Source organism: Lepus europaeus, chromosome 7, assembly GCF_033115175.1.
Source record: "Lepus europaeus isolate LE1 chromosome 7, mLepTim1.pri, whole genome shotgun sequence".
NCBI classification, from domain to species: domain Eukaryota; kingdom Metazoa; phylum Chordata; class Mammalia; order Lagomorpha; family Leporidae; genus Lepus; species Lepus europaeus.
Window position 1 is genome coordinate 4,812,431 of NC_084833.1, and position 22,311 is coordinate 4,834,741.

General features: G+C 63.3%; 1 protein-coding gene across 3 annotated transcripts; it reads right to left on the minus strand.

Annotated features, from left to right (window-relative positions):
* Nucleotides 1-4,708: 4,708 nt before the first annotated feature.
* SYT12 (synaptotagmin 12) lies at nt 4,709-21,658 on the minus strand. Of its 3 annotated transcripts, none has more exons than XM_062195758.1 (9): nt 21,599-21,658; nt 17,079-17,162; nt 15,607-15,663; nt 12,172-12,365; nt 10,043-10,435; nt 8,160-8,375; nt 7,445-7,565; nt 6,595-6,728; nt 4,709-5,505 (listed from the first exon to the last, which is right to left on the minus strand). In XM_062195758.1, the coding sequence occupies exons 3-9, from the start codon at nt 15,638-15,640 to the stop codon at nt 5,332-5,334; spliced, it is 1,266 nt and encodes a 421-aa protein (XP_062051742.1). In that variant the 5' UTR covers nt 15,641-15,663; nt 17,079-17,162; nt 21,599-21,658; the 3' UTR covers nt 4,709-5,331. The 3 variants fall into 3 exon arrangements, with proteins under 3 accessions (XP_062051742.1, XP_062051743.1, XP_062051744.1); XM_062195759.1 differs by lacking the exon at nt 21,599-21,658 and adding an exon at nt 20,022-21,041; XM_062195760.1 differs by lacking the exon at nt 17,079-17,162 and having other exon boundaries at nt 21,599-21,635.
* Nucleotides 21,659-22,311: the final 653 nt, after the last annotated feature.

The window sequence follows — 22,311 nt, forward strand, 5'->3', positions numbered from 1 at the left end:
AACGGGCACAAGGGTCTCCCTGGATCTTGGACTGAGTGTTTCCACTGGTGGTTAGAGAAACAGGGGGTGGAAGAAGGCTCACCCCCTCCTCTGGACGTGACATTCTGCCCCATGGAGCTCGAAGCTGGGCAGGTGGAGGCCCCATGAGCCACCTTTGAACCTCACTGAGGTCCAACGTGATAGCCTGGCCAGAGGCAGAGCCCAGCCCCCTGCTGACCTTTCTCCCAGGCCTACCCTCAGGTCAGCAGCTGGACGCACAGGACGGCTCCACCTCCCAGCTGCCTTGTCCTCCCCGAAACTGCCGCGGGGCTGGGCAGTGACCTGGTACCGGACTGGGTGTGTGGCCACTGAGCAGGGCTCCCCACCCCAAGGAGGGGCCCACTCCCCACCAATCGGCTGCCTCCAGAGGCAGGCAGAGCAGCCTGGGCATGTGGCCTTGGTTGCTATGGGGACAGTCACTGTAATGTCACGCTCCACGGCTGTCCCACTAAGGCTTTCCCAGTGACAGCACCCATGAGTGGATTGCAAAGGACGTGAGGACGCTGGTCCCTAGGGACTCTTAGCCTGGTTTGCGCTTTGTTTTAAGCTTTATTTATTTATTTATTTGAAAGGCAGAGTTACAGAGAGGCAGAGGTAGAGAGAGAGAGAGAGAGAGAGAGAGAGAGAGAGAGAGAGGTCTTCTATCCACTGGTTCGCTCCACAGATGGCCACATTGACCGGAGCTGCGCCGATCTGAAGCCAGGAGCCAGGAGCTTCTTCCAGGTCTCCCACATGGGTGCAGGGACCCAAGCACATGGGCCGTCTTCTACTGCTTTCCCAGGCCACAGCAGAGAGCTGGATCGGAAGTGGAGCAGCCGGGGCTTGAACCGGTTCCCATATGGGATGCCAGCACTGCAGGCGGCTGCTTTACCTGCTGTGCCACAGCGCCGGCCCCTGTTAGCCTGTTTTACAGATGAGCAGCCTGAGGCTCAGAGAGGGCAAGTTCTTGTCCATGGTGCACAGCTGGTGAGAGGCGGACCTGGGACCCGGCCGAGGGTGTAACCCCCGCAAGCTGGCCGTCCCTGTCACGTACATTGTTTCACTCAGGGCTCAGATGTGAGGCAAGCAGGGCAGATAATCTGCTCTGGGGGTTTTGGGGGCGGAGCCTCAGAGGGAAGCAGTATCTGGTCCTAGGATTTGGTCACAGGGTGTGGAGCCCCTCCCGTTGGCGCTCCTGCAAGGTTGAGTCCCCGCCCACCACGGGGATCCACCCCGGGAGGCAGAGAACTTCCCCGAACCTCAGCCATCGCTGGGCCCCTGACCATATTGTGTTCCTGGAGTTTATAACCGGGGAGGCAGCCGGGTCACACAGTCTGGCTGGCCAGGGCCCTGTTTACCGCTTGACTGTTTACTGTGGCCACTGACCACTTCCGGCCCGTGGGTGGGCGACCAGCCTGCAGACCCCGGGCAGCAGAGGCGGCCAGGCTGGGCCTCAGCCAGACATGTGGGCTCCTCCCCGCCGTGCAGGTAGTCAGTTGGCAGTTCTTGCCCCCTCCCCCCTGCCTTCCAAGCCAGGACCACCTCCCTGGCAGGGGCCAAGGCTGAGCCTCACTGCCCCCTGCAGGGAGAGCCTGGCTCCGGCTGGCACCAAGCTGTGGCTCAGGATGTTATGTCCAGTTGACCGCCTGTCTGGAAAAACAAGGGAAGGGAAAGAGTGGGGGAGGGGAGGAAGAAGGGAGGAAGGAAGACTTGTGTTCCCAAGGAAGAAATGAATGGACACATGATGGCAGGGGTGAGTGCAGAAAGCACAGGACCTGGCGGTGGCGGGGGTGGGGGGGATCCACAGACAGGTGGCCACCCTCCAGCCTCCCCCAGGCCAGGAGTCCAGGTCTGTTCTCTGCTGCCCCCGCGTGGCCGCTCTGCTCTCTGCACCACCACAGCCCGGCTGAGGGCTCCGCGTAGGCTTCTTGGCTGGGAGTTCTGGTCTGTGTTGGTTGGCCAGGAGGCAGAACCTTAGAGGTCTCGGCCTGCCCTCTAGGACGCCTCAGCAGGGTCCCAGGCCCTAGAGTGAGTACCTGAAGCCAGGTGCTCCGCACACCTCCCCTGTGCCCTTCCCAGATCCCAAGAGCTGGACCTGACCTCACCGAGAGCCCACTGCGTGCCAGGTGCCTGGCGTGGGCCATTCGTGCGTCCTGTGACGTGTGCATGGCCCTCTCCTTCTTTGATGAAACAAAAGCCAAAGAGGAATAATGTCCCAGAGGTTCCCGTAGCTGAGTGCAGGATTCTGCTGGAGCCCATGCATCCGGGACCCCACAGGCCAGAGCTGTGGGGGCCTTTACCATCCCCCTGCTCAGATGGGGATGCCCAGAGCCAGGTCTGGGCCAGGCGTGGCCAGAGGGCATCTTCTCCCTGCTCCCTCTGTCCGGGCTCCCGCACACAAGCTGTCTCTTATGTGGGGCGGGGGCCTCCTGTGCCTGCTTCTTGCTATGGAGGCTTTCGGGTGGGGCTGGGGTCAGCAGTGGGGTGGGAGAGAGGGAGCGCTGTGGGCCCATCACAGCGCTTTTTTAGCCTGTTTGTCCCTTTGGTGTCTACAAGGATCCACATCACAGGCAGGAGATGCTGGTGTGTGTCTCCTCTCGACTCTCCCTGGCCGGCGTGGGGACCACACCTGTGCCTTTGGGAGGGGCTCCCAGAAAGAGGGGGTTCTTGACCCTGGAGGGAGGACCACGGTCCTATGGCTGGGGGAGGGGAGAGGACATGGCAGGAGAGGGTGGAATGGGTTGGGAGGGTGGCGAGGGATTAGGAGCAAGGAGTCAGCCCCTCCCAGCCTCTGCCCAGACCCAGACAGGCCCCTTACTGGGCCTCGCTGACCAGTAGCGACACTCTCCAATGGCCCCGTGTCACTTCTGAAACTCCTTAGAGCAACCCCCTGCCTCGGACCTGCTGCTGTCCAGGACCCCTCCATGGCTCCCCACTACCTGCAGGACGAGGCCCCCTCTGCTGGACACCGGGCATCACTGCAGCTCAGCCCCACCTGACCTCCCAAGTCTCGCCTGGCTGTGCGTTGCCAGACACCTGCACCACCCTTGCTAAGGCAGCCTGAGGCCCCTCACCCCCTCCATGTGGGCAATTGCAGGGCCAGCTCTCGTGGTTCCAACTCCTCCAGGAAGCCTTCCCTGGTCTCCACCCTGCTCATGGGCACCTGAGATAGTGTCACTGGCCGTCTCTACCGCCCGGTTCCCCAGTGGCTCATAGGGTCAGCTCCTGTAGGGATGGCCTCCTAAGAGCTCCTCCCCAGCTTATGGTCCTCTGCGGGGGGGGGGGGGGACAGGGATGGAGAGCCAGAGCTACCCCTCGGCTCTACCCTCAGGAGCTGGGGAAGGGGGCAGTGTTGCCTAGTGGTCAGGAGCGGGGGGCTCTGGAGCCAGTCTGAGTTGAATCCCAGCTCTGCGACCCTCTGGCTGCATGACCTTGGGCTTGTTACTTGGCCTTTCTGGGAATCGGTTTCTACATCTGCGGAAGGCAGTGACAGGGAAACCTTGGTGATGGGTGCTGGGGTTGCAGGCTGGGCACTGGCACCCACTGAACTCTTGAGGTCCGCCCTGTCTCCCTTCTCCCACTCCTGTCCCTTTACGTAGGCTGTTCTGTTAGGAACGCTTTTCCTGCTCATCTACGTATTCTCCCTCTTGCCTGAAGTTCAGCTGAGTGCCACCACCAAGAAGCCTTCTTTGATTACCCCCCCCCCCCACACACACACACAAGGCAGCTCCTGGAGCTCTGTAAGCAGCCGATGTCACCAGGCCATGTCACGGACTCCCCAGCCAGACAGGCCCTCACGGCTGACACAGAGAGACCAGGGTGAAGTGGGCTGAGTGGGGCTCCGGGAAGCCCCCTTCTTGCCCCAGCTTTATTTGGGTTCTAGAATCATTCCCGTCAGCACACTCAGCCCCTGCTGCGGCCTCGCTGGGCGCCCTGTCCCTATTTCATGCGGTGGAGGAGACAGACGCACTGCACGGCCGCTGGGTTCTGAAGGCGGGGTCCCCGGGCTGTGGGGGCCACGCGCGCCCTGGTCCTGTGCTGACCTCCTGGCCATGGCCACAGCGCAGGCAGCTGGCCTCAGGCTGGGCCAGGGCAGCGTCGGCTGGGGAGCACCTGTCCAGCTTTCGGGTCCTTGTCCTGGCCTCCCCTCCCCCCATGTCGCTGGAGGCACCCAGCTGGGGCTGGGTCTGCAGCTCACCAGGGCCAAGGGTGGTGGCCAGCGTTGAGTCCATTCTTCCACCTGCAGGGGCCTCGCAGAGCACCCTTGCCGCCCCTTGAAACTGGCAGGTGCACCCCTCCTTGGCGGTGCAGGCCACAGAGCCGCCGCCTTGTCCCGCGACACCCCTAGGAGTGGGGAGGTTGTGCCAGCCCAGGCCCCTGGGATCTCCCCAGTCGTGGGCCGAAGCTGTATGGCCCCTGACGCTGCAGCTCGAGAGACACAGAGGACACTGGGGGTCTGGCCGTGCCCCAGAGCTGCCTCTGTCCTAGCCTGGCCTTCGCCCCTCTCCAGTTGTCCCTCACATGCTGTCCATCTCGACCACCTGGCGGCCCTCCGCGCTGCCCCCACTCCCAGGCCCAGCCTGAGGGCCCCCCATGCCCCACCCCCACCCCCACTGCCAGGCTATCGTCCCAGATGCCTGCAGCCCCCCGGACCCCCACCCTGGGGCCCCCATGCCAGCCGCCCCTCCCCCCAGGCTTCTCTTTTCCCAGCAGGTGCTTGGCGCACGGCCTGCACCTCTTTGACCTTCTGGTTCTCACAGCGGCTGAGGCTCACGAGAGCAGACGTAGAGAACTCGGGGCCCAGTGCTCCACGGCCTGCAGGGTTCTGCATGGCCTGGCCTCGTGCCCTGGCTCAGGCTGGTACCCCCGTCGGGACACTCTCAGCCCCTCCCCCAGCCCCCAGAGACCCCAAAACCAACACGGCCGAGCCCCGGGGGCAGGCGGAGCTCATCTTCCTGTTCCTGTCACCCCTGCCGGTGCCCAGCTGGGTGCCGGCCCCGAAGCCTTGCTGGGTCCTGGGAGGTGTGGGGCGGAGGTCGCTGGCTGTGGGAGCCCAGGGCCCCTCTCAGGTGAGGTTCGGACAGGAAGAGGATTGGAGATGGCGCTTGCTCAGTGGCCAGCGCCCCCCTCGCTGCCCTGCCCGGTCCTGACCCAGCCACCCCCGGTCCTCCATGGCAGAAAGCCCCAGGCCCCTGGACACAGAACCATGTCTGCCCTTTGCTGCAGTCTGGGCAGAGGGGGACTCCACAGGGGGAGCCCAGCGTTCGTGGCTCCCGCTGGGCTCTGGCGGGGGTGCCTGGGCCGCCCCGGCTGCTAGTTTCGCCGGACAGCATGCCACATGGACACGGGCTTGCGCAGCGTGGCCAGCATCTGGTTCCAGTGTGTGGTGCCCATGCCACTGGCCGAGGGCCCGATGATGACATGGCCCACGTTGTCCCCACGACCGTCGCTGCTGCTCTCAGCCACCGTCACGCGGAGAGACAGGTCCTGGGGAGGAGGCAAAGTGGGTGCTGTGGCACCGGGCACAGCCAGGGCTCCAATGACAGGCGCCGGGCCCCAGCAGGTGCAGGCGAGGGCTCCTGAACCTCCAGGCCTGTCTCAAGTCACCCGGCGGAGCAGTGGTGGGGGAGGGTCTGAACGGCGGCAGCCCCGCCTGCCTGGTCCAACAGCCGGCCCTGCCACCTCCTTGCGGTTCGACCTTGGCAGGGACTTGGGCTTCTACTGCCTCAGTTTCTCCATCTGTCAGATGTGACAATGACAATTCCCACCCACAGGGGCACGGGGTGAATTCACACACGTGTGGGTCAGCGTGTGGGGGGTCTGTGGGGCCGTGGATGGAATTGTTAACGTGACTCACGCATGGGGAAGGGAGGCTCGAGATCAGAGAGGCGGAGACTGGGACCTGGCCTGACTTCCCCTCCCCCTCCCCCATGGTGCCCCTCAGGCTGTGGCACGGTGGGCGTTCTGGGCACCCAGGGGGAGGCAGGGGTCGGACAGGTGGTGTGGGGCCATGCGGGAGGCCGAGCAACTCTCTGATGCCCAGGGCTGGTCAGGGCGGGCTGTCTGCAGTAATTAGAAGTGGCCAGGGCCAGGCTGGGGTCAAGGCTTTCAAACCCGGGGGTGGGGCTTAGGTGGGCTCCTGGGGCTACAGGGGCAGGGACCAGCTCAAGGCACAAAGGGACTTCCTCCCTGTCAGGAATGCCACAGGATGGAAGGAGACAGTGAGGGAGGTGGTGAGATCCCCGTCCTCTGAGGTATGTAAGCAGGGCCACTAGGGTGCATGCAGTCCCACTGCCCCCCCCTCCCCGCCCCTAGACATGGCCTGTGATGTCCCAGCTGGGAGGGGGTCTCCCTGGGGGCAGACGGGAGCTCAGCAGGCACCCAGGGCTGGGGCTCTGGAGCCCTGGGTGACCCTGCTGCACCCCTCTCAGGGCCTCTGTGGTCCCTCCGTGCTCTACCAACGAGCACCAAAATGCAGCTCCCCCATCCCCAGCACCCACCAGAGGGCTGGCCGCCGGGGCCGCTGGGTAACTGCCGCCCCGCGGGAGAGGCGGCGCGTGGATTCCCGCGCCTCACCTGGAGCACCAGGGCCGGCACAGAGAAGATCATGGCTTCGTTGAACACAGGGTTGGGGTCGTCCCTCTTCACCGCCGTCTTCTTTTTGCTCATCTTCCTCCCATCCTGCAGCAGGTACACTTTGACGAAGGGGTCTGTGGACAGGTAGGGGCGGGCTGAGGGCCAGGCTCGCTGGGCACAGCCCTGCCCGCCCCACTGGGCGCCCCCTCCCACCCCCCGCTCTTGCCAGCATCTCCTGAACTCTGCCATTGGGCCTGTGTGAGCGTTCCCACGTCCCAGACGAGAAAACAAGGCTCACGTGCCATCGGGAGGGGGCCAGGCCTTGGACGCAGGCAGCCGCCTCACAGCCTGCATGCTCCCCTCCCACAAGGCTCTGGGGGGCTCGGCAGCCACGCCTCTTCCATTCTATAAACGGCTCTGGCACAGCCTGAGTCACCGGCGCCCGCCTGCGCACCAGGGCCTGACTCAGTGGTGTGCGGCTCTTGAAATACCAGGTCATTGCCTGGCCACGCCCATCGCCCACCAGGTGTCCTGGCTGCACCTGCCTGGGCCCGAGGTCCCCTCTGTCATCGGTCCCACGTGGCGCCTACCCCAACCCGGTGGCCCTGGTCCCCTGTCAGGAGTTCCGGTTCTGGGAAGCAGGTGCCTACCTTGGTTCCCTGCCCGGTGCCTGTGGCCCTCAGGGCTGCTCCCTGTTCAGCCCCCACCAAGCTTGCCGCCACCCCTGCACTCACTGTACCCTCACTGGGACTCCCTGCCACCCTTGGGGTCTCCAGGCTCCCAGAGGGGGATGGATCTTCCACACAGGCCCCGCCCCGGCTGCTCCGCCCCGCACGGCTCAGGGCCTTACCCGCTGTGGTCTTGTCGTTGGTCCAGACGAGGTTCTTGGCCTTTACCACGACCACAGTGAGCCGTTCGGCTGTGGGGAGGTAGCTGAGGGACAGAAGGATCTCCCCCACAGCGTCAGGGACCTGGGGGACAGAGCGGCGGCTCAGAGGGCTTCTCCCCCCTGCCAGGACTTGAGGGGTCCAGGACGGCCAGGAGATTCCTACCCCACAGAGAAACTGCAGCTCTGGGGCCCCGGGCTGGCGGGGCTGAGAGGGCACCAGAACCCCTCCCCCAGCCGCATGGAGGAAACCCACCCCTCCTGCCATGGTACCCTCCTTGCAAGGAGGGCCAGGGGCGGCCAGGCCGACGTAGCAGTCAAATGCGGCTCAGTGCCTCTCTCCAGGCCACGGGAAACAGAGCAGGCAGTTCCAGACGTGATGGAGGCAGATCGTCAAGGTGCCCCTTGAGAGGGAACTTTGAACTTGGCCTTGGCCTGGACTGATCCATGGCAGGGTCCGAGGCGTACAGCAGCTCTGTATGAGGAGAGCCTCTGGAGGTTTGCACTAGGAGCAGCAGGCGAGCTGCAGGCAGCGGTCAGGGTGTGTGAAGTCGCTGCACACAGCAATCGGTCTCCCAGGAGGCGGCTCGGGGCTGCTCTGCCCGCCTAATGCAGGCGGGGTTCAGGCTGCTGTCCCCGCTGTGTGTGCTCCCCTCGGGGGGCGGGGGGCCGGGCTCACCTTGTTCTGGTCCTGCAGGTACAGCCAGCCGCTGAAGGGCTGCAGCGGGAGGTCGAGCACGGACAGCTTCAGCTCCACCACGCCCGTGCTCACGTTGCGCTCGTCCTCGTCGATGCCGAACACGGAGAACCGCAGGCTCTTCTCCTCCAGGGCGGCGGGCTCCAGCGGCACCGAGAACTTCTCGTCGAAGAAGATGGAGTAGGCGTTCCGCTGGAGCTGTGGGGGCAGCGCCGGGAGGGGCGTCAGGGCCGGTGCATGTGTGTGGGGGTGTGGACAGGTGGATGCATGTAGGGGGATGTGGGCAGGGGAACAGGTGTGTGGGCAGGGGAACAGGTGTGCTGACAGATGCGTGGGGAGGCGTGGACAGGTGGATGGGTGTGTGGACAGGTAGATGGGTGTATGAGCAGGTGGGTGGCAGATGGATAGATGGATGGGTGTCTGGGTAGATGGATGGGTTGGTGTGTGGGCAGGTGGATGGGTGTGTGGTTAAATGGATGAGCGTGTGGGCAGGTGTATGAATGGGTGGGTGGGCAGAATGAGCAGGCAAGTGGGAAGACTCCATTTCAAAGTCCAGCCCTATCGCTTCTCGGTCTTTTGGCTAAGATCAAGTGCAAAGCCCAGCCCTGCCTCTGGGAGCCATTGGCCCCTGGGGAGGTGCCCCTGCGGCACTGCTCCCTTTCTGTGTCGGCTGCCTTAACCGCTGCCCGGTGGTATTGAGAGAGGGGCACTCATCCCCGACACCTGGCCCAAGCTGGGGTCTGGCTGGTAGGAGTGGCTCGGGCTGTGAGGCTGAGAAGCCCGCCTCCGGGGCAATGGACGGAGCAGCAACCCCAGCTGCCCTGAACCACGCTTCAGTCACTGCCTGGGGAGGGGTCCGGGAAGACTCCTCTTACAGTGCTCCCGGGGAGCCCCGTTCCCCACACAATCCCCCACGAAGACTCTTGGAGGGCTCTTCGCCCCTCTCCTGACGTGCCCCAGCTCGCCGTGCTCTGGCCACACTGGCCTGGGACCGCCCCTCTCTGAGCACGGTGCTTCATGGTACCCGGGCAGAGGGCACCCTCCGTCCGGCTGGCCTCAGTGGGGAGCGTGAGCGAATCCTGGACGCACGGGGCTCCTGGCACAGAACAGGCCGTGGCGGCTGCTCTCAGCCAGTGTCCCTCCTTGAAGGACGCATCCTGGACCTCCCAGAGTCCCCCAGGGGGCCCTGACCATGGCCTTGAGAGCCCCAGGCTATGGACTTTACGTGTATGAAACCGCCCCTTTCTCAATGATTCTGATGGCCACTTGGACACTGTTAGAGCACCTTCGGCAACTCACCCAAGGTCACACCGGTAGGAAGTGCTGGGACTGGGATTCAAACCCCGGCAGGCCGGCTCCAGGGTTCTTCTCCCCACCACTCCTTGTGGGGGCCCTCACTCTGCTCTCGGCCCCAGGCGCCCAGTCCCATCATCCCCAGGGTGTGGGGCACCAGAGGAAGGTGGGGTCCTACTCCTAGCTCCTCCCCTGCAGTGTCGGCCAAAGGACGCGGCTCCCACTGAGGTGGCCCCCGACTTGCTTCCTCTCCCCGGGGCTCGGTAACCGGGTAACTCCAGCCCCTGAGCTGCAGACCCTGGTACCCAGTGGGGCCTCAGCACCCGTGAAGTCACCAAAGCCACACCCGCACCACCATCACAGACCCGTAACCGAGGTCCCCTGATGAGCCAGCTGTCCTCGCTCCCCAGCAGGACCCTGCGCTGACACAGGGACACGCGGGGGGGGGGGGGGCGGGGGTGTGGTTTCCGCCAGTGCAGCCGCGGGGAGCCCTCAGGCGAGCCCCCGCCCCCCCAGGTTGGTGCCCGCAGCTCCGGCCTCCCGCCCGGCCCCGCAGAGAGGGCCCCACTCACCCGGGAGATGCCCACGATCTGCTCGTCCGGCAGCAGGCTCACACGCATGAAGCAGGACTCGAAGCTGGCTTCCTCACGCTCCAGCAGGTCCCTGCCCTGCAGCACGGCCACGTGGAGGGTGTGGGACGCGGCGGCGTAGTCCATGCTCACCTCCACCTGGCCTAGGGTGAAGTCCTGCCCGAACGTGTTGCTCACGGAGGAGATGGAGTTGAGGGAGTCAGCCGACTGGGACTTGCGCAGCGGCCCGTAGGGCGCCAGGTCCAGCTCGCGGCCCATCAGCTCCAGGGGCCCCAGCTCGCTCACGCTCTCCAAGGTGTCCTCCAGGCTCAGGCTGTCCTTGCGGCTGGGCGGGCCCCGCGTGCCGGGCCGCTGGCCGTTCCAGGAGGGCATCCTCTGAGAAAGGGACACGGGACGTCACGAGGGCCACGGGCAAGGTCGGAGGGAGACGGCAGAGGCGTCTCCACACTCCTCGTCCAGAGCCGTGAGCGCACGAGACCGTGGGCCTTTATAAATGCCCCGGAGCTGGGGATTCCTCGGTAGCCCCTGTGAGCTAGGACGGTCGGGGAGGTTCTTATCGAACAGTATTGTTTGTCAACCAGGACGGAAGGAAAGCTTTTCTTAAAATAATTATTTATAAGGACACGATTGCATAGGTAAAGGAGTGAGCTAGTTAGCAAGGAAGGACCCCAGCAGCAGGGGCCTGGGGACAGGAACTAGGGGACAGCTCCTCAACAGAGGACCGCGCAGCCTCAAAGGAAGTTTACTAAGTGTTTTCTGGGCAGGCGCTGGGGCGCAGTGGGTCAGACCGCCCCTCGGGACCCCCTCATTCCACACTGGAGTGCCACTTCCAATCCAGCTTCCTACCAACACACCTGGGAGGCAGCGGACGGTGGCCTGAGTGCTTGGGTTCCTGCTGCAGACACGGGAAACCCAGGTGGAATTCTGGGCTCCTGGCGTCAGCCTGGCCCAGCCCCGGCAGTGTGTGCATTTGGGGAGTGAACCAGTGGATGGAAGATCTCCATCTCTCTCTCTCTCTCTCTCTCTGCCCTTCAAATAAAATTTTTTTAAAAAAAGTTTCCAACACAAGAAAGCTCCCACATTGCATAGCACCTGCCCAGATACTTGGATTTTTCTTTTCCCTAAGCGAGCTTTGCCTGTGTGGTCACCGCCCTCCCCTCCGTTCCCTGTTTTCCTGTCCCCTACAGCTGGGCACGGATGCATTTCTAATTCTCACAAATGTACACAACGAAGTGCAAGCAGCTCCCTTAAAACCCCGCCTGGGAAGACACAGTCCTTCCAGAGGTTTTCGCCCGTGTTGCCACAATGCTCCTGGAAAAGCTGTGCCGGTTTTCCGGTCCCCAGGAGCGTGCACGGCAGTCCCCCGACGCCACGGACGAGGGAGCAGGCGGGCGCTCATCTGCTAACAGATCCTGGCTGTGCTCACTGGACTCTGCACGCTGCCCAGTGTTACCTGGCGACAGCGAGAACCCCAGAAGGGCTGGCACCCCAGGCCAGGGCACCCCTGCCGAGCCTGAGGTCCCAGCGGCAGACACTGGTCACGTGCCAAGCGCCCACCGCACGGCCAACGGCGGCTCCAGACGGCGGCAGATCTGGGGAAGCCCTGAATGGATGGGGTTTTGCTTTTGTTTCTTAGAGTTATTTATTTGCAAGGGGCAGCGACACACACACACACACGCACAGAGAGAGAGAGAGAGAGAGAGAGATCTTCCACCTGCTGGTTCACTCCCCAAATGGCTAAAACACTCAGGACTGGGCCAGGTGGAAGCTGGGAGCCAGGGACCCCATCCAGGACTCCCACGTGGGCGGGGGGAAGCAACTCAAGCACTCCATCCAGCACCTGCTGCCCCCCACCCCGGGGGGGGGTCTGTGTTAGGAGGAGCAGAGGCAGGCATGGAACCCAGGCACTCTGGTGAGACACGGAACACCGCACCCCACCCAAGCCGGTTCTGAAGACGGAGGCATTCACTCATTCCACAAGCACTTCCCGGCCTCCTAGCACGAGGCTGGGAGTTGGAGACCCAGAGGGTGAGTGGGGCGGGGGCGGGAACTGAGGCCGACGCTGAGGGCGCCCAGCAGGGGGCGTGCACCTGTGGGAGCGGCAGCCTCACCTTGCGCCTGGCCTCTGCGGAGGCCTCGCCGTACTTCTGCTGCAGGTAGCGGTAGTCATAGTTGGGGAACGGCGAGGGGCTGGGAAAGCTGCCGGACGTCCAGAGCCGCCACAGGCTCACGGCGGCGATTCCCAGCAGGGCCAGCGCCCCCGCGGCGTAGACGCCCACCTCCCAGCCGGGCGGGCTCTTGATGACTGCAAGGCAAGGGTGGTCTCTCGTGAGTGGCTGCAGACCCCTGCCCGGGGAGCAGGCGGCTCAGCCACTGGGTGAGGGACCAGGTGTCCACAGCACGCGCTCGTGCCTGTCCACACTGCTTTCCACAAACACGTGCGCATCTCCTGGCAGAGGTGGGTGGCTGGAGCGTTTGGAGAGCTGTGGAGAGGGCCGGAGAGGCCCCAGGCCTTACACCCAGGGGCTGTCCCTGTCTCTGGAGGGCTTCCCGCTTTCAGGGGGTCCAAGCAGAAGAAGGGGACTTGGGGGAGGAAAAGCTGGGCTCCTATTTTTGCCCCACACCTGAGCCAGCAGCGGATGAACAGATAAGATGCCCTACACACGGTCAGCAACGCAAGAGAACGGAGCCGTGATGCCGATCTGGGAAGAGGGTGATGGACCTTGGCCAACACAAAGACCAGGTGTTGTCTGGTTCTGCTGAGAGCTGGCCTGGTCTGCACCTGCCCATTCAGCCCACGGCAGAGCGCGTGCCGTGTCCGTAGGCCTACCGTGTTTGCCTCTGTGCTGAGCAAGCACAGGCCGTTTCTTTGTCGTTGTTCCCAAAACAATACCAGGCAGTACCCATTTACATAGCATTTGTGTTGTGTGAAGGGTTGCGTGCAACCCGGACACGGCATAAAGTCTGTGGGAAGACAGGCATGGGTACACATGCAAATACCGTGCCATTCTGTACTGAGCTGGAACATGGCCAGACCTTGGTACCCCTGGGCACGCAGGTGCGCAGGGACAGCTGGATACCAACCGTCCACAATGGGCAAACCAATGACAACAGATACAGCTGTGGCTGTCAGTGGCCAGAACGTGTTGGGGGAATCGGTTTCTTTGTGGGGAAGTGACCGAATGCCACACCGGGGCTCACCAGGCAGAAGGCACGCTGCTGGCAGACAGCACTCTCTAACACGCTGTCGGCACTACTCCTACCTCAGTTCAAACAAGGAAACTGAGGCACAACACAGAGAAAGAACTCTCCCAGGGTCGCAGAGCCAGGCAGGTGTGGGCACTGTCACACATCCATTGAGTACCTGCTGTGTTCAGCACCCTGTGGGCAAGAGGAGCCCACAGGCCGAGTCTTGCTGTCCAGGGTAAGGGTGGGGGCAGAAAACAGACCACAGAGGACGGTAGGATACTCCACTGGCCCCGAGTCTAGCCGCACTGGGAGGGCTCAGCACGAAGCCCTTCTGGTGGGGCCATTTTCAGCCAGAGCCCACGCCACTGAGTCACCGAGGGTGGGGGTAGGGTGGAGAAGAGGGCCCAGTATTCACCAGCCCGGCTGGCCACCCAGCACCCAGCACCCAAGGAGGCCCTGCTTCCGCCGTCCAGAAGCGGAGCACCAAGGCTGACAGAGGCTAATGAGCAAGTTGGGTTCCCGGCTCCAGCGGCCGAGGTGAGGCGAGGTGCGCCGAGGTGAGGCGCAGAGCCCGGCGCCTCGGTGCCCGGTCTTCTGGGCTGGCTCCCCCTCGGGAAAACTGCACCCCCGTCCGGGGTCCCACTGGGCGCGTTTATTCTGCGGGGAAAATCCCAGCCCGTGGGCTGTGTGTGGCGTGAGTCACCGCGGCTGTATTTATAACAGCGAAATCTGGAGTCAGCCGGAGGCTTCCACCGCGGGGGCCGGCGGGCGCTGGCAGAGCTGTCTTAGGAGGGAATGTCACCGGCCTTGGAGAATGGAAATTGGGGTCATGAAAGTGACACTGTGGCAGCATGAGAAAACGTCTCGGTGCTGTTGAGAGGCAAAAAGTAATCACAGAATCATGATGCAAACATCAGCCAGGCAGAACCAGGAGAGCCAGGAAGGGCCCACCAGGAGGGGAGGGCGCGGTGGACACAGCCCCCACACCCCTGAATTCTCCTGTTGCTCGAATGTAAGTCCCCAGGCTAAATGAGACCATCACGGAGACCTCTGCACAGGGTCCCAGGCCCAGCCTCGACATGGCTCCAGAATGTTCTGGAATGTTCTGACGACCAGGGGATGGGATGGGCAAGAGCCTGGTAAACGGTGGAATGATGTGTGGCCCCAGGCCAGGGCCGGGGGTCGGGGTGGGGGTGCCAGAGGGCAGGGACAGAGCCCGGATCTGAGCAGACCCGGGAGGGGCAGAACGGAACCGAGGAACTGGAGCCCGCATCCCCAGTGGCAGAACAGAGGCAGGTCACTGGCCAACTGATTTTACGGAGAAACTGCCTTGGGGTGAAACGGAGAATTCCCAAGCCTAGCAAGGTCCGGATCAGCCCAGAAATGAGGAGGAGGAGGAGGAGGAAGAGGAGGAGGAGAAGGGAAACAATTCATACAGGAGAAGTTTTCAAAAAGCTCATGGAAAACGAGTATCTCAAAAAATGTTCTGAACCAAAATTTAACATTTTGTTCCATTTCCCCATGAACTCCTGGAGACGCCCTTCCATCTGAACCCATCGGGTCCTCGGAACCATGAGAAAGTTCCAGTGCTGCCCCATTTTACAAATGAGGAAGTGGGGAGGGGCGGGGGGCCGGAGAGAGGTTTGCCGCCACACAGCCCGGCACCAGGCCTCTGCTGCCTTGGACTCTCCACTCACGTCGTGGGGCCTCTGAGCCAGGCAGAGCAGGCAAGGAGGCCCAGCAAAGGCCCTGCAAAGACCTGGGGCTAGGCTGGGATGCGGGCCTGGGAGTCAGGAGACCCAGGTTCCTGGTTCACCGGTGAGCGGGTGGGGAACGGCGGGGAAAAGATGGTGAGCTTTCCTGCCCTGATACCGCCCACCGCTGGGAAAATCCACAGCCCCCAGCTCCCTAGCTCAGCGCCAGGATTGACCGGCTGAGCCTGCAGGGGCAGCGGGAACGAAGCTGGCTGCTGCATCCCACAGGGGCACCACTTCCGGACCAGTGAGCTGGGACTCTGACGCTCCACAAACCCGACATGGCCTTCCTGGCATCTGGCCACTTGATTGGCTCCAGGAAGGGCCCCCCCACGGGGTGGAGTCGTCTGTCACAGACAGGGAGCAGAGGCACAAGGGACTCACGGGGCAGGGGTGGGGTCCCAGGAGCCACTGGAGAGGAAAGACCTCAGCCTGACCCCAGCTTGGCGGTCCCAAGGCTGAGACCTCGGGTGGCCACCGACTGGCCTGGTGGGTAAAACAGGGCTGTGGTTCAGCCCCAGCCACCCGCCGCCCAGGCTTGGGGCGAGGGTCCTGGGAGATGACCCCAGCTGTGACCCACAGGGGCTGCCCTTGGGTACTCACCACTCAGGTGGTACTCAGCCACGTCCACGGCCATGGTGCCTGCCCCAGCGCCTGTGACTGCAAGGGAAAGAGTTAGCGAGAGGGCCACAGAGGGTCACGGCCCCAACCTTACTGACCACGTGTGGTCACCCGGAGCTCCCAGCAGTTTTTTTGTTTGTTTGTTTGTTTTTTGACAGGCAGAGTGGAGAGTGAGAGAGAGAGACAGAGAGAAAGGTCTTCCTTTTCCGTTGGTTCACCCTGCAATGGCTGCTGTGGCTGGTGCACTGCGGCCGGTGCACTGCGCTGATCCGAAGCCAGGAGCCAGGTGCTTCCTCCTGGTCTCCCATGTGGGTGCAGGGCCCAAGGACCTGGGCCATCCTCCACTGCCTTCCCAGGCCACAGCAGAGAGCTGGACTGGAAAAGGAGCAACCAGGACAGAATCCAGTGCCCCGACTGGGACTAGAACCTGGGGTGCCGGCGCCGCAGGTGGAGGATTAGCCTATTGAGCTGTGGCGCTGGCCCCAGCAGTTTTTAAAATGTCACCTCAAGACCTCATATCAGAGGTGCTAGACATAGTACAGGAAGCCCATGCAGGCACGAGGGTACTTCAATTTACAGAAAAATACGGTGAAGATCTGAGTTTAAGTATGGTGCAAATTTGCAATCCATGCATGGTTTGTTCATAATACACATTCTTCATGAACTTTTTGGAGATCTGTTGCATGTACGGATTTTTTTTTTGCACAGAAAAAATCTTTTAGCTCCATTTTCCAGGGAATATCTGAAGTCCTGTTGCATGTCCCTCATACTGCCTGGGACACATTTATGCTAAAATAAATATTAACTGTTTATCCACAGTTCCATTGTTACAGGGCACCCTGCTAAACCCGGTGACAAAATGTGTTATAAACAAACCATACGTGGGTTGCAAGATTGCTCTGCACCAGAATTAAACTCAGTTTTTCATCGTATCATGCCAGCAGCCACGAGCACCGTCCCCCGGTCACTCACTGGAGTTGGCCCTTAGCTGATTTCCAATGTGTCTTTTTTTTCCCCCACTTTTAAATGTAGCTATATGTACAGAGAGAGAGATCCCCCATCCACTGGTTCACTCCCCAGATGGTCAAAATGGCCAAGCGGAAGGCGAGTTCAGGGCGAAACTCCAGGCTCCGGGTCTCCCACATGAGTGCAGGGGCCCAGATGCTTGGGCCGTCTTCCGCTGCTTTCCCAGGCGCATTAGCAGGGAGCTGGATCGGAAGCGGAGCAGCCAGGACTGGAACCAGCATTCACATGGTGCTGCGTTGCAGGTGGCTGCCTAACCCCCTGCGCTGCGGCACTGGCCCGGTGCCTCCCTGTCACTCGGAAGAAGGGGCTGCGCTTCTGCTCCGGGGACAGCTTCTTCCTCCCCCCACCCTCCCCCCGCAGGTTTTGTGAGCTGTCAAGTTCTGACTCAGTTGTTCTAGAAAGGTCTTGGCGCTCATGCAAGCCGTTACCTGCACCCCGGCGCCTCCTGTTGCTTTCTGCTTGCAGAGAAGTGACCCTGCCCGCGGATGTGTCCTCACTGGTGGTGGGGAGTCCTGGCGGGGGGGGGGGCTGGGGTGAGCTGTTCGCTCTCAGCTCGAGGCACAGGGGCTGGAGGACCCTCACGGCCCACCGCTCGGTTCCCCTGCGCTTCAGGGCGGTGCTCACACACCCCAAGCCTGCAGGCCCGGTGTGGAAGGGAAGGAAAGGGAGGCCAGCAGCAAGGGGGCGAGGGCGGGACCTGCAGGGAGCTCGGGGGCCCCAGGACGGCCGCTTCTCTGTTCCACGGGCAACGCCGACTTCGCCAATGGCCTTTTCTGGCTCTTTTTTTTTGACAGGCAGAGTGGACAGTGAGAGAGACAGAGAGACAGAGAGAAAGGTCTTCCTTTGCCGTTGGTTCACCCTCCAATGGCCGCTGCGGCCAGCGCATCGCGTTGATCCGAAGCCAGGAGCCAGGTGCTTCTCCTGGTCTCCCATGCGGGTGCAGGGCCCAAGCACTTGGGCCATCCTCCACTGCACTCCCTGGCCACAGCAGAGAGCTGGCCTGGAAGAGGGGCAACTGGGATAGAATCCAGTGCCCTGACCGGGACTAGAACCCGGTGTGCTGGTGCCGCAAGGCGGAGGATTAGCCTGTTAAGCCACGGCGCCGGCCCCTTTCTGGCTCTTTAAAGAATGGCCACATGTCTGGATTCTTTATGTGCATTTCCTGATTTCCAAACGTCACAACTAATTCACTGGAAAGGTAGGCACCCTTCAAGGCTGCAGTCCCCCCAGCCCCAGCCCCTGGGAGTCTACTGCGGGCCCCCTGTCTGGGCCGGGGGTCAAGCCCCAGGGTGAAGCCAAGACTCTTGGCATTTTCAGGAATCCTGGGGTTCTCCCCAGTCTGCAGCACTGGAGTCAAGCCTTTGGGGTACCCTGGTCTCATCAGCGCCATAAGCCCTAGGGCAGGCGGTCTGGAGGAGGGCACCCATAGGCGCTGGGTCCCCGCTCCCACGATAGGACAAGGGTTGTCATGGTGATGGGAGGGCATTTGCCCACCCTGACCTCAGTGAAAGCTCCCTTCCTGGGCTCCAGATAATGCTGGTGATAGCAGGCTGCACACCCATGGCCCCCTTGAACCCTCACTGAGCTCCAAGCCCCACGAAGCAGGTGCGCTCACGGCCTCTGGTATGCGGATCAGCCCCTGGTGCCCAGGCAGGCAGGCAGGTCGAATCCTTGCCCAGGCCACGCTGCTAATAAACCAGTCAGCCTGCACACCTGACCACCAGGGCCTCACCACAGGTGGGCGCCTGGTTTCAAACAAGCTTCCTAGGAAGCCGGACATCGCTGTGTCCAACCCTCAGGCAGCCAGGCTCCTGGCTGGAGGCCGTTCGCACGGACAGACACGTGTGACACGTGTGCCCAGCCTGAGTCACCGGACAATGCCAGTGGCTTCTCTTCCCTGTGAACCTGGCAGAAGTGGACTTGGCAGGAGGGACGTCACGCTGGGACACGTTGGCAAGGCTCACCCCACGGGGCAGTATGCGTGTCCACCCCAGGCTGCAGCCCACTCTGGCTATCAGGGGAGGGGACCCCATCCTTCCTAGGCGGGTCCAGCTCAGACCCCAGACTCCTGCACAGCCCTTCACCGGCTGCTGTGGTTTTGGGAGCACCCCCCAGACACAGGTGCCAGCTGTGGTCCCCTGGGAAGGGCCTGAGAAGAGGGACGACAGGACAGGAGAGGCTGAGGCTCCCAGTGGGGGGCGGAGTCTAGTGAGGGGGCAGCTTTGTGGGGGGTTCAGCCTGAGTACAGGCTTTGTAGGCAGCTGACCCAACTCTGAATCCTAGAGCTGTTCCCCCGCTAGTTCAAGTGGCTTTGGGTAATGCTTTTCGTCCCTCTGAGCCTCAGTCACCCCATCTGTGAAATGGGGATGGTGACTGCCCTGCATGGTGCCAGGAGGGCAGAAGGAAAAGAGAAGTAGGGTCGGGCTGGAAGGTATTAACCGCTTTGGCCTGGCAGCGGTCTCGGCAGGTTCCCTGAGCCGTGGCTCACTCAGCAGGGCGTCGCGGGGGGCAGCACTGCCAGCCTGCAGGTGTTATATTTACCTCAAGTGAGCTGCCAACATTTTAAAATTGAGAAATTTCCCATTAAAGATGCATTTGAAAAAAATGTAAAAAGGTGGGGGAGGGGGTCTTCAGGGGACAGCAGGTCTACATCCCCCCACCCCCAATGCAGCAGGCACCGGGCTGCTTGTGGGCCCTTGCCCCCTTCTCATCCCTCCATTCACGTCCACAACCTGCTGGCCCCTGGAAGCACCTCCCATGGTCAGCCTGGTTAAGCCGGACTTTGGATGAGCCAGGAGAGGTTCAGAGAGGTTGAAGGGACTTGCCCGAAGCCACCAAGCCAGCAGCCACGCGCTGCCTCTTCTTTAGTAAGGACTGTGCATGCGTTTTCCCCACCACCCTGAGACCACCGGGGGCCAATCCCATTATCATCCCCGCTCCGACGGGGAGGAAGGAGGCTCAGAGAAGGACGACGCCTGGGCTCAAGGTCACTCAGACTCAGCTGGTGAGCGGGAGCTGAGCCGGGGCCAGATCTGACTGGGCAGCAACTGCCCGTCTTAATGGCTTTACTCACTGTCCCGGAGACCCCCGGACTCCATCTCCCCGGAGCCGCCTGCAGTAGGCTCCCGAGGCAGCCTGGCGGTCAGCCAGCCTGGGGATCTGGCCGGAGTAGGATGCTGACAAGGCCTGGCGGAGGCCAGGGCGGGCAGTGACCAGGGCTTCCCCGGGGGCCTGGCACACAGGAAAGCACGGCAGGATTGGGCCAGCGCCGCCCCTCTCTGAGCTCCTGAGCCTGCACCGCCCCCTCGGTCAGCAGCCTCCCCATCCACCCCATCCCTTCACCGCCCCCCCTCCCCCCCCCCGCACGGCACCTGTGCATTGCAAACAGTTGTAGGTGCAAATCTGGGCTCATCTGAGTGCCTAGCACCGGGCCCGGCAGCAGCAGGCGCACTGTGGACTTGCTGATTGCGTGGAAACAACGGATTCATTTCACAAAGAAACCAGGACCCCGGGGTCCCTTAGCGTGTGAGATACCCGAGGGTGGGATGGATCCAGGTCTGGGCTCTTGGCCACCATGCTGACTCCTGACCAGGCCTGGTGGGGGCGGTGTTGGGGGGAGGCGTGAAGAGCCACTCCTGGCTTCCGCTGGAGTCTGACTGCGTTGGGGGGGGGGGGGGAGTGCCCTTCTGGGCTTGTCAGAGAAATGACTTTCCAGGAATCTTCTGGTTCTCCTTGGTCAGTGCCCCTCCTCCCACCCCCCTCCCCTGGCCAGCAGGTAATGGGGTCGGCACCAGGAACCGTGACCTTGCAGGCTGGGAGCATCCTCAGGACCTGGGGTTTGAAATGTCTTTTCAGGCGCCTTCCTCTCCCCCCACCCACGCTGAGATAGCCACTTCCCACTGCCTCCCCCAAGCAGCCCGCAGAAGCCACGACACATTCTGGCTGGCGAGCGGTGGCCTTTACCGGTCACCTACTATGCGCTGGGCACTTGTGCCAGGCACTGCCAGGTGTGGCTTTTGCTAATCTTCGCTGCAGCCCCCTGGGGGTCAGCTCCCCTGCCCTGTGGACCGCTGAGAACACAGGTGCAGGGGTCACTTGGAGCAGGGGCCAGGCTGGGGGCGTCCCCCACCTCTGCCAGGCCACCGCGTGGGGACCGTGTCAGGTTTCAGAGAGGCAGGCAGCGTGGAGTGCTTGCCCCGGCTCGTCTTGGGGTGGGTCTCCCCATTTCTAACAGGAAGCACCAGGCTGCCCCGAAAGGCCCCAGGCTCCAGGCTCTCGGGGACAAGGGTGGCTTCGGAGAATGAGAGGGGGCCCCACAATCCCCGTGCGGTCCCAGGAAAGGGGCCCCGGAGGACGGCTGGCTCGGGACTTTGGGTCCCCATGTCTGGCCTCAACCCCACCCCCTCTTCGGACAAATACACAGCCCCAAGGAGGCTGAGCGCCCCTCTAGCTCTTCTCGCAGCGGGGTCTCCTAGGCACGGGTGCGACGTGCGCCTCAAGACGCGGACGGTTCCCTCAGGCCCTGCGCTCCCGCCTCGGAAGCCCCCAGGAGGCTGGCTCCCCAGAAGTGTGGGCGGCTGGCCCGGGAGCCCGGCGCGGGTGTCTGGCAGGGGCAGTGAGGTCGGCCCCGGCGCTGAGAGCGAACGCCAGGGTGCGGGGCAGCGCGGGCGCGCCGGAGGCGTGTAAATGGCGGGGTGAGCCGCGTGTGTGCACACGCGGGGCGGCGGGCGTGCGGGGCGCAAGGCGATGCGCAGTGCGCGGAGTGGCCGGGCCGGGTACGGGCGCCCGGCGTGCGCGGTGGCCGGCGTTCGCGTGCAAGCGGGGCGCGGGGTGCAGGCGCGCGGGGCGAGTGCGGCCGGGGACCGGGGCGCGGGGCCGGGGCTGCGTGCGTCCGCGCGGAGGGCGCGTAGCCCGGCCGTGCGCGGGGGTCGGCCGGGTGCGTACTCACCCCGGCTCGGTGTAGGGGCCGCCGCTCCGGCTCCGGCTCGGCGCTCGCCCCGCAGTGTCGCGGAGCACCAGCCTCGGCGCGGCGCGGCGCGGGCCGGGGGCTCGGCCGGGCCGGGGCGGCGGACGGGCTCTGCGCCGCAGTCCGGGCTCGCTCCCAGGAGCCCGCCGCGCGCTCCCTCGCGCTCGCCGCCCGCCCGCTCCCTCCTTTTAATTTAAAGTGACAACCGCGAGCTCTGCGCTCCCGGGAGCGGCGCGCGCGGCGGGGGGGGCCGAGCCGGGGCGCCCGGAGCGCGCCCCGAGGTCCCGGCCCTGGAGCCCGCGCCCCGGGGTGGGTCGGGCACTGGACGCAGGGTCGGGATCTGGGCTCGGGCCGTAGCCTGCCGCGCCCAGGCCTCAGTTTCTGTATCTGTAAAACGGACCGGGTGCTGCGCACCGCCCTGGACCCGGCGGGCGGGGGGCGCAGCGGGAAGTTCGCGCCCCCTCCTCCTCCCCCGCCCGGAGCGAGCTGCTCCCGGAGGCCGGGCCCTTCCAACCTGGTCTCGCGATTTCCTCACAGTGACCCAATCGGGTCTTGCTCATTCCATTTTTTTTTTTTTTTTTTTTGCGTGAGGAAGCAGGCTCAGAGAGACGACCAAGGTCACAGAGCCAGAACTTGAACCCAAGTCTGTGCGCCTTCTCTTAACCGCTCAGGGGTCGTGCCGGCTCTCCCAAAGT